The sequence below is a fragment of the Eumetopias jubatus genome, unplaced genomic scaffold (assembly GCF_037043125.1).
Source record: "Eumetopias jubatus isolate StellerSeaLion01/CBP00866 unplaced genomic scaffold, mEumJub1_p1.0 scaffold_2, whole genome shotgun sequence".
NCBI lineage: Eukaryota > Metazoa > Chordata > Mammalia > Carnivora > Otariidae > Eumetopias > Eumetopias jubatus.
The window spans coordinates 36,427,872-36,442,482 of record NW_028274808.1 but is presented as its reverse complement, the minus strand read 5'-3'; the positions used below and the strand labels follow the sequence as shown (position 1 = coordinate 36,442,482).

At 34.7% G+C, this 14,611-nt stretch overlaps 1 protein-coding gene across 1 annotated transcript in view; it reads right to left on the bottom strand.

Moving 5' to 3' along the window:
* Nucleotides 1-14,611, bottom strand: part of ADAM2 (ADAM metallopeptidase domain 2) — a 178,714-nt gene that overhangs the window by 145,934 nt on the left and 18,169 nt on the right. The window contains exons 5-7 of the mRNA XM_088021406.1: nucleotides 3,224-3,300; nucleotides 2,433-2,601; nucleotides 782-838 (exon numbers count right to left, since the gene is read on the bottom strand). Of these exons, the coding sequence (XP_087877532.1) occupies nucleotides 782-838; nucleotides 2,433-2,601; nucleotides 3,224-3,300 (303 nt within the window). The remainder of the gene's footprint in view (nucleotides 1-781; nucleotides 839-2,432; nucleotides 2,602-3,223; nucleotides 3,301-14,611) is intronic.

Here is a 14,611-nt window from a genome sequence, read left to right as displayed (position 1 = left end):
GCCTAAATGCTCCCATAAAATGGCACTGGGTTGCAGATTGGATAAAAACACAGGACCCATCCATGTGCTGTCAGCAAGAGACTCATTTTGAACCTAAAGATACATCCAGACTGAAAGTGAAGGAATGGAGAGCCATTTTCCACACCATCGGACCTCAAAAGAAAGCTGGGGTAGCAAATCTTATATCAGACAAATTAGATTTTAAGCAAAGACTGTGTTAGAGACACAGAAGGACACTGTATCATTCTTAAAGGGTCTATCCAACTAGAAGATCTAACAATTGTAAATTATCTATGCCCCCAACATGGGAGCAGCCATCTACATAAGCCAGCTATTAACCAAAATAGTCATATTGAGAATAACATGTTAATTGTAGGAGACCTCAATACTCCACTCTTAGCAATAAACAGATCATCTAAGAAGAAAATCAATAAAGAAACAAGAGCTTTGAATGACACACTGAAAGCCAAAACTATGGAGACAGTAAAAAGATCAGGCATTTCTGAACATTAGGAGGATGTGAAGGATAAATAAAAATTACTAAGAAACTATTCTAAAGGTAGCAATTTGTTTTAATTTACATTATTTATATAAAACTAGAATAAATTTACAGAGATTTGATTTCCAATTTACTACTAGTAGTAATTTAAAATACATTAAAGCAGAGATAAAACAAAAATGGTCATTTATTGTCATTTGTTAAAAATTTATTCCAACTTCTTCATAACCCTTCATTGCTAATAAAAATGGACATAAAACAAACAAATTAAAATATACTTACCAAATTTTTTTCAACTACAACATGCATTTCTATATACTGAGAGAACTCTGAAAGTGGCTGAAAAAAATCCACAAATTTTAAATCAAAATTGAAGTATTACTTAACTATTTTTATATCACTACTTCATGAATTCAATGTTGCAAAATACAGTTTTATATATAAAAAAGAATTAGATAATTTAAGCAAAACTTGTTATCACTGAATCATTTTCAGAAATTTTGCCTTTGTCACTTCTTTTGCACTTGATCAAATATTTAATTTAATAAAAAAAATTCTTTACTTCCATTGTCCATATTCTCATTGGTATTGGGCTACTCATATTTTCTCTAAAGAAACTTTTCCATTGACTTCCCATTATAAGATGTGTGTGTTTAATTAGCTTAAAAATTCTATTATACTGTAGTATACAATCCTATGATTTTTTTCTATACCCCAAAAGAGTGAGAACATATCTCTGTGTCTAGAGGAGTGGATTTCATTTGAAGGATAAAGTTAATTTTCATATAATTTACCTCAGAAAAATGTTAGCAAATTAAAAAAATTTTTTTAAATAGAAAAATGTTATCCAACAGAGATTCAAAATGACAAACTTTCTTAAATCACATGATAGATATCTCAAGATGTGTATTCTGGTATTCTGATCCACTTAGATCATAGTGGTTAAATTAGGCAATGGTGTTTGAAAGCTGGTTTATCATTTATGTGACTTGGACTGTTTTTTCCCAAAAAATAAGGATAAAGTAATAATTGCTATAATTACTATTAATAAAATGTTACTTATATTTATCTTTATTTTTTGGTGAAGGAGGAAGGCACTGAAGAAAACATATAAGACAGTGTTTGCAAGCACATTAAGACTATATGTGTGGAAACTTAAAATATTTTGTTACTAAAATAGCATACCATCTACATGCACTGGAAAATATTTGGAAGCAGAAAAGAATCATCAAATTTCAGAAACTGAGGAAAATTTTATCATGTTTATTTTAGTGTCTGCATTTTTTCTTCTTTACACTGATATTTAATCCCTTGAAAGTTCAAAACCATTCCATTTTAGGTAAACTGTCTTCCTTAACATATAAAAAGGAGAATTAAAGAGGAAACAACAAATCTGGGGTTTAGTGGAGATGAAAAGAGTAATGATTTTAGTAATTTGAGGCAAAAGAAAAGTTGAGAAAGGTCAGAAAGACAAATTTAGGGTTCAATCATTACTCATTCTTCTCCCTCACTTTAAAATTCTCTTTCTTGGGCCAAGTTTTAGAGATTTGAGGGTTTCATTTAAAAATGCTGATGAAATCCCCTTATGGTCTAATTGGTTTCTTATCATTTCTTACAAAATTAAGCACCAAATGTTGTATAATAGTCTTGCTTATAAGACTCTATCTTTTCATTAAAATCCTTAAACAAGAAAATGACACTACCTTACTGGAGGAGAAAAATAAACATTTAAATAATATATTAATGGATTAATGGATTGAGGGATTCAAATCTATTTTTTTGTTTTAATAAACATAAGTGTTGCCTAACATTCCCTGAAATAATCCTTGATCTTTGAGATTGGGATTGGTTAATATTTAGTTAATAATTTATTTGTTCATTTACTGAACAATAAGTTTCTATGCAGAATCATATATTTTACTCAATCACCTACCTCTATACTTTGTATTTTATAGGGCATTTCTCTTGACTCAATATCCTTCTCAGCATATAAAGAAACACCTTTATTCTTATGTTTTACTTCATAAATCACATGTTCAAAACCAACTGAAGGTTCCAAGGGCTCAATACCATAACTTACATTTTCAAACTGAAGTAAGCCCCTACAAATTTCAAAAAATAAGTAAATAAATAATACATTTTAAAGTCAATACAATAAATAAGAAAATGATACTGAATGCATTTTTTTAAATAGTATGTAGATTATTTTGAGTCTTAGTCTTAGATGGTAATGTAGAAAAAAGTTACTGAATACACACAAACTTACTGAGTGGTACAGAATAGTAACATTATTGGTATTCACTTAGCAATTAATATTTTATAGTCTACAAATATATCAAAAATCTTAATTCAAGATTGGGTAGGAGACATTACAAGAATTTGCATACTATGATTTCCACTGAGAGTTTCCCACAATAAGTCATGGCTTACTTTAGAACTCCTGAATATAATTTTAAGAATTTAAAAGTTTCTGGGGCACCTGAGTGGCTCAGTAGGTTAAGCAACCAACTCTTGGTTTTGGCTCAGGTCATGATCTCAGGGTCATGAGATCAAGCCCCATGTCAGGCTCCACTCTGACAGCATGGAGCCTGCTTAGGATTTTCTCTCCTTCTCCCTCTGCCCCTGCCCACTTGTGCTCTCTCTCTCTCTCAAAAAAAAAAAAATGAATTTAAAAAATTCTAAAACACTATTCTACTTGGTAATCATAAAATTATATAACATAACCTGAGTCCAGTACATGTGCTAACGATCACCATAGAATTTGGATAACCTTCGATATACCCTTGGTAGTAGCAAAAATTCTGAAAAATAAAGATAAAATACATGTACCTCTATTAGAATAATTCATTAAAATAATTCATGTTAAAGGAACTATTTTCAAATATTTAAAACATATGTTTATTTGTGTGTGTCAAATACTAATTTTTTCCAAAATAGATTTATAAGATTATTAAATGAGCATTTGGCTCAGTTCTCCAAAAATGTTCCCACAGGGTCAAATAGAATTAAGTATGTACTGATTTTGAAAACTTCAAAATTGCTCCCAGTACCTTGTTTTCAAAGGGTAATCATAAAATGTTAACTCTTGGTATTAAGAGAATTAAAACCTTTAAGCATTAAAAAAAAAAGAATTAAGTACCTTTTCATATTGTTTTACTGTTAAAAATTAAACATGACATTTGCAGTCATTAGGATCAAAGTAAAAATCATTAGAAACTTTTTTTTCCATGCTCTCTTGACTTAATTTTGCAAGACAGAGGTTAAAAAATGAATCCAAAAGAGAATTTTTTTTCTTTTCAGAATTACTTGAGTGTAAGGGCAGAGTAGCTTGCATTAACTCTCTCTCACTGATAATAATTATAAACTCTGGAAAAGGAATTCTTAAATTATCACTACAAAGGCAGGAAAAGTAAAGGAGGGAGAGCAGGAATCCACACTAGAAAGAAGAAAACTGCATTTTCTGAGGTTTGCATTTGTAACGGTTTTCACCTGAGAGCACTCCCCAAGGCAGGGTAGCATAAAGTAGCTAATGTTCCAAAAACAAATAAAACACAAAAAACAAATTACTGAGTATTTAGAAATTGAGATGCGATATTCAGGAAAGGAGAAGGCACAAAGTGCGGCCTTAAAAATGGGTGCAATTAACTCAGGTGTAGGTTCTTATATCTAAATTTGAGACTGTATGAAAGAAGTCTCAAGTAGTTTAGCAGAAACTAAGACCACAAAAACTGGAAATACTAAGAAGAGATTTTTGGCTGTCTCCAAACACAAGACAGTAGAATTTGGAAACTCGCTCCAATCAAGTTTATTGTCTGCAATAGCAAGAATAAAAACAATCACAAGCTCCAATGTATCATTGAATACAGCCAGTATAGGATTTTAAAATATTGTATATATGAATAAAAGAAAAATGTGGCCCATAGTCAAGAGAAAAATCCAAAGAGAATTGATCCTGAAATAACTAAGGATTTTGGAATTAGTAAAGAAAAAAGGCATTAAAACAGATACTAAAAATGTGATCTAGAATATAAAGGAAACTTTGAGCACAATAAGGAAATTCAGCAGAGAAATAAAGGTTATAAAAAATATCAGCTCTAGAGATGCCTGGGTGGTTCACTCAGTTAAGTGTCTGCCTTTGGCTCAGGTCATGATCCCAGGGTCCTAGGATTGAGTCCCACATTGGGCTCCTTGCTCAGCAGGGAGCCTGCTCTGCCTGCCACTCCCCCCGCTTGTGGTGTATCTCTCTCTCTCTCTGAAAAATAAATAAATAAAATCTTTAAAAAAATGCCAACTCTAAATTTTAGAACAAAAAATATATTTAAAATGAAATATACTGGGACACCTGGGTGGCTCAGTCAGTTAAGCACCTGTCTTCAGCTCAGGTCATGATCCCAGGGTCCTGGGATCGAGTCCCACATCGGGCTCCTTGCTCCTGCTTCTCCCTCTGCTTGCCGCTCCCCCTGCTTGTGTTCTCTCTGTCTTTCTCTCTCACACACATAAATAAATAAAATCTTTTAAAAAAATAAAAATAAAATAAAATGAAATATACTGGATAGGTCTTACTGCATATTGGAGAACGTAAGAGAAAAGGTTTAAAAAAAACACCTAGAGTATGGACCTATAGATATTATCAAATCTGAAAGAAAGCTGAGGAAAAAAAAGGCTTTAAAAATTAAATATAGTTGCAGCAATCAGTGAGACAATGTTATCTAATATATGTTTAATTGGAGTCCCAGAAAAATGGAAAGAAAAATAGGTAGGAAAATAGTTGAAAAGATAATGGCCAAAGTTTCCCTAAATTTAGTGAAAAACTAAAATTATAGATTTAGAAACTGAATATACAAATGAACAAAGGCCAGACCATATGTAAAAATAGAAGTGTGTCACAAAACCTTCAGTAACCTATCCAGGAAACCAATCCTATTGTTGACAATAAATAGCCCAGAAAGCCAGCCCACTGCAAGTCAGACTTTATAGGAAGTCATATTGCTATCTCCAGTAACAATCCAGAAAACTAAACAATAACTTATATAACAGTCATCCCAAATAACCAAGACTTGATTAAAAACTGTCAGCTTACCTAATTTTTGTTTCTCCTTCCAACTTAGAACCAAGCAGAGAGTCAAATACATACTCCTAAACATGAAACAAAAAATGCTTCACCACTTCTAGTTAGCCCACCCACAGCTTTTTCATGCCAACAACCTCTAGTCAGGGTATTCCTGATGCTTTCCCTTTTTTCTACCATATAAACCTTTCCCACTCTTCTCCTGCTTTTAAGTGCCTGCCAAAATTCAAGTGATGGTGGCTGACTCTCTTACAATGGCAAGCTTTGAGTAAGTAGTCTTTGCTTATTCTCATTTGTTTGGTTTTTGTTTATTTTCACAAGATCTAAGGAACACATTAGGGTGAAAAAAAAAAAGCAAGCATTAGAAACTACTTGTGAAAGTGACCAGGTACTGGATTTAACAGAAAAAAACTTCAAGCAGACATTATAATTATGTTCAAAGAATTATTGAAGGAAACCATGATTTAAAAAAATAGAGGTATGATAACAATATCATATCAAATAGAGACTATCAATAAAAGGTAAAGATTGTCAGAAAAGGTAAAAAACAAAACACAACTATAGTCTGTTGACAGGTACCATGCTTTAAATTCAAAGTTACAAATAGATGGGGAATAAAAGAATGAAAAAACATGTATAATGTAAATAGCAACCACAAGCAAATCAGAGTGACTGCACTGATAATCAGACAAAATAGACTTTAAAACAAAAAATTGTTACTAGAAATAAAGAGCAACATTTTATAATAATAAAAGTTTCAACCCATCAGGAAGATATAACATTTGTAAATATATATGCACCAAATAACTGAACACCAAACTGCACAAAGCAAAAAAAAAAAGGTAAAAATGTAGGGAGAAATAGACAATTCAACAATTATAGTTGGAGATTTCTTCTTCTATCTCACTTTCAGTAACAGATAGAACAACTAGGCAGAAGATCAACAAGGAAATATAAAACTTGAAAACACCATAAACAAATGAAACCTAACAGAGAACTGTAAAACACTCCACTGAACAACAACAGTTTATACATTCTTTTTATGTACACATGGAACATTTTCTAGGACAGACCATATGCTAGGCTATAAAAAAAGCGTCAATTACTTTAAAAGTATACAAATAACAAAAGTATGTTTTCTGATAACAATAGTATGAAATTAGAAATCATTTACACAAAAATCTGGAAAAACTAAAAAATATGTGGAAATTAAATATCACATCCTAAATAACCTATATGGGTCAGAGAAGAAATAAACATGAAGCCAGAAAATACTTTAAAATAAATTAAAATGAAGACACACCATACTAAAAAGTATGGTAGGTAGCTAAATAAGAGATAAATTTATATGTAAGAAAATCTTAAATGAATATCCTAACCATCCACCTGGGACACAGGGGGAAAAAAAGAAACTAAACCCAAATCAAACAGAAGAAAGGAAATACTAAAGATTAGAGTGAAATAAAATAAATAAGAATAGATAAAAAATAAAATAAATCAATAAAACCAAAAGGTGACTCTTTAAAAAGATAAACAAAAATGACAAATCTTTATAACAGCCTGGGTTTGATACAGAAACTTATTACTCATCAAATAAAGTACATCAATGGGTTTATGTGCTTGAAATTAACATATACTTTTCCATATAATTCTATTAGTTGAAAGTAGCTAGCCTAGTTGGAAGATACACTAGTTTACTAAATAGTCATTTACCATGCCAGTTAGTACTCTCAAAGGCTGGGGTTATGTTTGAACCAGAGATCATTATATGGTATGGTTTCCTGATAGCCAGAAAATGTGGGTTCAGGAATTAGTGTCGAAGTGGGAATGTCTCCTCTCACCATTATACCTAGTAATCTTCTTGTAGAATTTTTGCTTTCCACCTCAGTAACTTTTAGCTTCAGGTCATTGGTAGGGAATTTCTCCACCAAGTGACATAACAGTTCCACTAATTTAGAAGGTGGAAACTTCCAACTGGATATGTCGAGATTGTTACATCACTAAACAAAGGCTAATGTAGTGGTTGGAGTGACTGACTCTGAATATCAAAGGGAAATTGGTTGCTTTTACCAATAAAAGCAAGAAGGGCTATGACTTAAGCCCAGCTGATTATTACAGCAACCAAAAGAAAGTATGATTAAAGATTCAGACCCTTTGGGAATAAAGACTTGCTCCATTTTGCTTGGTAAATATCCTTAACAACCTAAGGTTCTGGGTGAAAGCAATGGGAAAAGGAATAGGTAGTAGGGGGGAAAGCCATAGACAGCAATCATTACTTAATACAGAAATGAAGACATTAGGGACTTCGCATATTTTCTTTGTTTCTTGTATGTATACATACATGTTTATTTTATATGCTAGCCTTTTTCTTTTTCCTTCTTCCTATTATTAGTTTACCTACAAGTTCTTGGAAGTTAACTTCACAATTTAATCTCTAGTTAACATAGTATTACATAATGGATATGATGGCTCTTGTGATTGTGTGTCTCCTCAATTGAGGGGAAGGGTGGGAATTTCTTCACTTGTAGAAAGGGTAGCTGAGGGCGTCTGGGTGGCTCAGTTGGTTAGGCGACTGCCTTCGGCTCAGGTCATGATCCTGGAGTCCCGGGATCGAGTCCCACATCGGGCTCCCTGCTCAGCAGGGAGTCTGCTTCTCCCTCTGACCCTCTTCCCTCTCATGCTCTCTATCTCTCGTTCTCTCTCTCTCAAATAAATAAATAAAATCTTTAAAAAAAAAAAAGAAAGAAAGGGTAGCTGAATCTTGTTAAATAGAGATATAAGGTAATTATGTTGTTTTACCAGAGTTCAAATATGTGCAAATGAAAGCTGAATAGTCAAAGTTGTAGACTTTATCAATTATTGATGTTTTGGCCCTCAGCTCCTAATAAATCTTTTACCTGCTTGGTGAAAATGAATCTGGGCCCCTAAATTATTTTTTCCTTTGGCAAGTGGCACTAAAGTTTTGCCAGTAGAAGGTGTAGGAGAGCTTTGTTTCCTGGTTCCAGTGTGCTAGTTTGGAAGGCTCCTGTTAAGTGTCCTGCTCATTGCACCACCAGGATCCCTCAGTGCTTGACGATTCTCTAGTACACAGATGCTTTAGTGTATCATGGTTGCTAGCACCCATCAGCCAGTAGGTTCCTCCCATTTTTCAAATCTCTCTCCTTTGCAGCAGAGTAGCTTTGTGACATACCTCTTTGTGAACAGCTTTCCTGACTACCCTAAATAGATTTCCAGAAAGTTCCAAAGAGAAATTCTATGGCCATACCTATTGGTACAGCACCATTGTGACTTCCTGCTATTCAGAGATCCACAGCTGTGCCCCTTCTAACAAGATTTGGATCTCAGCCCTGGGATAACAAGATTGTCTTCTTCATTCCAGTCCTAGGGTTGCTGGCTGTTTCTTGTATCTGGCATTCCTATATTTTTTAGAGTTTTCTTTACTTCTTATTTTTTATTCTAGTCCCTGTTACAGTTAATAATTCTTTATATTACACTTTCCCTTTTCAAGTTACTACATGGTTTCTTTACATTAATCAAATATAAACTAAAACAGTGTCTTGTCTTATTTTTTTAAAATATTTCATTGGCATACTATCAGTGGATTACTTTGTATTTTTTTAATTGTGGGCCTATGTAGAGTTTCATCTGTATGAATCATACTTCATAAGATCAAGAAAAAATACCTGGACCTTTCCACCAGCTTTTATCTACTTCCTTCCAAATGTGGTTTCTATTATTCAGATTGATAACATTTCTAATTCTTTGTAATAATCAGTAAGTTATATCAGCATTATAAATAATTGGAAAAGTTGTAAATAAATAAGTAAAAAATCATTTTTAAGTAATCATTAAGATAAAATTTTCATGGAGGAGTCAAAAAGCTCATTGATTATTAATCAATTTCATTCTTTGTTTTTTCCTGTTCTTATCATTGCCATTTCTTACACTGTTTTCCTCTGTTATATCTTGTTCAATGTTCTCTTTGCACTAAAAAGAATATGTATACTATTGCTACTGTGTGTTAGCTCCTATAAATGTTGATTAGATGAAGTTGATTGATAGTTCCACTCAAGGTCCAACAGATTTGCTGAGTTTCTTTCTACTTCATCTATCAATTATTGAGAAAAGAATATTTAAAAATTCAATTATCTTAATAATTTATTTCTCCTTTCATTTCTGTCAACTTCTGCCTCATGTAATTTGAGGTCTGTTTTTATGTGCATACATATTTTGAATTGTTATGCTGTCCTGGTGATTTTACCTTTTAATCATGATGAATAGTTATTTGTTCTAGAGAGACTGTAAAGTCCACAACAATGATGAATGGCTTATACTTGTAAGCTCTAGGCACTGGGAACAAATTCTTTCTATGTCTAACAGGCTAATTTGTTCTAAAATAAGTCTGTATTCACCAAGAAAATATGACTTTGAGGGATAAAAATCATTTGTAGACTTCATTAAAAACAAATTTATCTACTTTTAATCTAATTTAATAAACTTTCCTGATTTTTCCAGCACTGGAAATAGGCTTGCAGCTTTGGCAAATATAAGTTATTTATTTTTTTTTTTTTTTTTTTTTAATTTTTTTATTGTTATGTTAATCACCATATATTACATCATTAGTTTTTGGTGCAGTGTTCCATGATTCATTGTTTGTTCATAACACCCAGTGCTCCATGCAGAACGTGCCCTCCTCAATGCCCATCACCAGGCTAACCCATCCCCCTACCCCCCTCCCCTCTAGAACCCTCAGTTTGTTTTTCAGAGTCCATCATCTCTCATGGTTGGTCTCCCCCTCTGACATACACCCCTTTTCTTCCTCTCCTGTTATCTTCTTCTTTTTCTTTTTTCTCAAAATATGTTGCATTATTTGTTTCAGAAGTACAGATCTGTGATTCAACAGTCTTGCACAATTCACAGCGCTCACCGTAGCACATACCCTCCCCAATATCTATCACCCAGCCACCCCATCCCTCCCACCCCCAACCACTCCAGTAACACTCAGTTTCTTTCCTGAGATTAAGAATTCCTCATATCAGTGAGGTCATGTGATACATGTCTTTCTCTGACTGACTTATTTCACTCAGCATAACACCCTCCAGTTCCATCCACGTCGTTGCAAATGGCAAGATCTCATTCCTTTTGATGGCTGCATAATATTCCATTGTATATATATACCACATCTTCTTTATCCATTCATCTGCCGATGGGCATCTTGGCTCTTTCCACAGTTTGGCTATGGTGGACATTGCTGCTATAAACATTGGGGTACACGTACCCCTTCGGGTCCCTACATTTGTATCTTTGTGGTAAATACCCAGTAGTGCAATTGCTGGATCAAACGGTAGCTCTAATTTCAACTGTTTGAGGAACCTCCATACTGTTTTCCAGAGGGGTTGCACCAGCTTGCATTCCCACCAACAGTGTAGGAGGGTTCCCCTTTCTCCACATCCCCGCCAACATCTGTCGTTCCCTGACTTGTTAATTTTAGCCATTCTGACGGGTGTGAGGTGGTATCTCATTGAGGTTTTGATTTGGATTTCCCTGATGCCAAGCGATGTTGAGCACTTTTTCATGTGCCTGTTGGCCATTTGGATGTCTTCTTTGGAGAAATGTCTGTTCATGTCTTCTGCCCATTTCTTGATTGGATTATTTGTTCTTTGGGTGTTGAGTTTGATAAGTTCTTTATAGATTTTGGATACTAGCCCTTTATCTGATATGTCATTTGCAAATATTTTCTCCCATTCTGTCGGTTGTCTTTTAGTTTTGTGGACTGTTTCTTTTGCTGTGCAGAAGCTTTTTATCTTGATGAAATCCCAATAGTTCATTTTTGCCCTGGCTTCCCGTGCCTTTGGCGATGTTTCTAGGAAGAAGTTGCTGCGGCTAAGGTCGAAAAGGTTGCTACCTGTGTTCTCCTTTAGGATTTTGATGGACTCCTGTCTCACGTTTAGGTCTTTCAACCATTTGGAGTCTATTTTTGTGTGTGGTGTAAGGAAATGGTCCAGTTTCATTCTTCTGCATGTGGCTGTCCAATTTTCCCAACACCATTTGTTGAAGAGACTGTCTTTTTTCCATTGGACATTCTTTCCTGCTTTGTCAAAAATAAGTTGACCATAGAGTTGAGGGTCCATTTCTGGGCTCTCAATTCTGTTCCATTGATCTATGTGTCTGTTTTTGTGCCAGTACCATACTGTCTTCATGATGACAGCTTTGTAATAGAGCTGGAAGTCCGGAATTGTGATGCCGCCAGCTTTGCTTTTCTTTTTCAGTATTCCTCTGGCTATTCTGGGTCTCTTCTGGTTCCATACAAATTTTAGGATTATTTGTTCCATTTCTTTGAAAAAAGTGGATGGTATTTTGATGGGGATTGCATTGAATGTGTAGATTGCTCTAGGTAGCATTGACATCTTCACAATGTTGATTCTCCCAATCCATGAGCATGGAACGTTTTTCCATTTCTTTGTGTCTTCTTCAATTTCTTTCCTGAGTATTTTATAGTTTTCTGAGTACAGATCCTTTGCCTCTTTGGTTAGATTTATTCCTAGGTATCTAATGGTTTTGGGTGCAATTGTAAATGGGATCGACTCCTTGATTTGTCTCTCTTCTGTCTTGTTGTTGGTGTATAGGAATGCCACTGATTTCTGTGCATTGATTTTATATCCTGCTACTTTACTGAATTCCTGTATGAGTTCTAGCAGTTTTGGGGTGGAGTCTTTTGGGTTTTCCACATACAGTATCATATCATCTGCAAAGAGTGAGAGTTTGACTTCCTCTTTGCCGATTTGGATGCCTTTGATTTCTTTTTGTTGTCTGATTGCTGTGGCTAGGACTTCTAATACTATGTTGAATAGCAGTGGTGAGAGTGGACATCCCTGCCGCGTTCCTGACCTTAGGGGAAAAGCTCTCAGCCTTTCCCCATTGAGAATGATATTCGCTGTAGGTTTTTCGTAGATGGCTTTTATGATATTGAGGTATGTACCCTCTATCCCTATACTCTGAAGAGTTTTGATCAAGAAAGGATGTTGCACTTTGTCAAATGCTTTTTCTGCATCTATTGAGAGGATCATATGATTCTTGTTCTTTCTTTTGTTAATGTATTGTATCACGTTGATTGATTTGCGGATGTTGAACCAGCCTTGCAGCCCAGGGATAAATCCCACTTGGTCGTGGTGAATAATCCTTTTAATGTACTGTTGGATCCTATTGGCTAGTATTTTGGTGAGAATTTTTGCATCCATGTTCATCAAGGATATTGGTCTGTAATTCTCTTTTTTGATGGGGTCTTTGTCTGGTTTTGGGATCAAGGTAATGCTGGCCTCATAAAATGAGTTTGGAAGTTTCCCTTCCATTTCTATTTTTTGGAACAGTTTCAGGAGAATAGGTATTAATTCTTCTTGAAATGTCTGATAGAATTCCCCTGGGAAGCCATCTGGCCCTGGGCTTTTGTTTCTTGGGAGATTTTTGATGACTGTTTCAATTTCCTTAGTGGTTATAGGTCTGTTCAGGTTTTCTATTTCTTCCTGGTTCAATTTTGGTAGTTGATACATCTCTAGGAATGCACCCATTTCTTCCAGGTTATCTAATTTGCTGGCATAGAGTTGCTCATAATATGTTCTTATAATTGTTTGTATTTCTTTGGTGTTGCTTGTGATCTCTCCTCTTTCATTCATGATTTTGTTGATTTGGGTCATTTCTCTTTTCTTTTTGATCAGTCTGGCCAGGGGTTTATCAATCTTGTTAATTCTTTCAAAGAACCAGCTCCTAGTTTCGTTGATCTGTTCTACTGTTCTTTTGGTTTCTAGTTCATTGATTTCTGCTCTGATCTTTATGATTTCTCTTCTCCTGCTGGGTTTAGGCTTTCTTTGCTGTTCTTTCTCCAGCTCCTTTAGGTGTAGGGTTAGGTTGTGTATTTGAGACCTTTCTTGTTTCTTGAGAAAGGCTTGTATTGCTATATACTTTCCTCTCAGGACTGCCTTTGCTGTATCCCAAAGATTTTGAACAGTTGTGTTTTCATTTTCATTGGTTTCCATGAATTTTTTTAATTCTTCTTTAATTTCTTGGTTGACCCATTCATTCTTTAGTAGGATGCTCTTTAGCCTCCATGTATTTGAGTTCTTTCCGACTTTCCTCTTGTGGTTGAGTTCTAGTTTCAAAGCATTATGGTCTGAAAATATGCAGGGAATGATCCCAATCTTTTGGTACCGATTGAGACCTGATTTGTGACCTAGGATGTGATCAATTCTGGAGAATGTTCCATGGGCACTAGAGAAGAATGTGTATTCCGTTGCTTTGGGATGGAATGTTCTGAATATGTCTGTGAAGTCCATTTGGTCCAGTGTGTCATTTAAAGTCTTTATTTCCTTGTTGATCTTTTGCTTAGATGATCTGTCCATTTCAGTCAGGGGGGTATTAAAGTCCCCCACTATTATTGTATTGTTGTCAATGTGTTTCTTTGCTTTTGTTATTAATTGCCTTATATAATTGGCTGCTCCCATGTTCGGGGCATAGATATTTACAATTGTTAGATCTTCTTGTTGGATAGACCCTTTAAGTAGGATATAGTGTCCTTCCTCATCTCTTATTACAGTCTTTGTTTTAAAATCTAGTTTGTCTGATATAAGGATTGCCACCCCAGCTTTCTTTTGGCGTCCATTAGCATGGTAAATGGTTTTCCACCCCCTCACTTTCAATCTGGGGGTGTCTTTGGGTGTAAAATGAGTCTCTTGCAGACAGCATATTGATGGGTCTTGTTTTTTAATCCAATCTGATAGCCTGTGTCTTTTGATTGGGGCATTTAGCCCATTTACATTCAGGGTAACTATTGAAAGGTATGAATTTAGTGCCATTGTATTACCTGTAAGGTGACTGTTAACTGTCTGTTGTCTGTGTTCGTTTCTGCTCTTTGCTGCTTTTAAGTTCTCTCTTTGCTTAGAGGACCCCTCTCAATATTTCTTGGAGGGCTGGTTTCGTGTTTGCAAATTCCTTTAGTTTTTGTTTGTTCTGGAAGCTTTTGATCTCTCCTTCTATTTTCAATGATAGCCTAG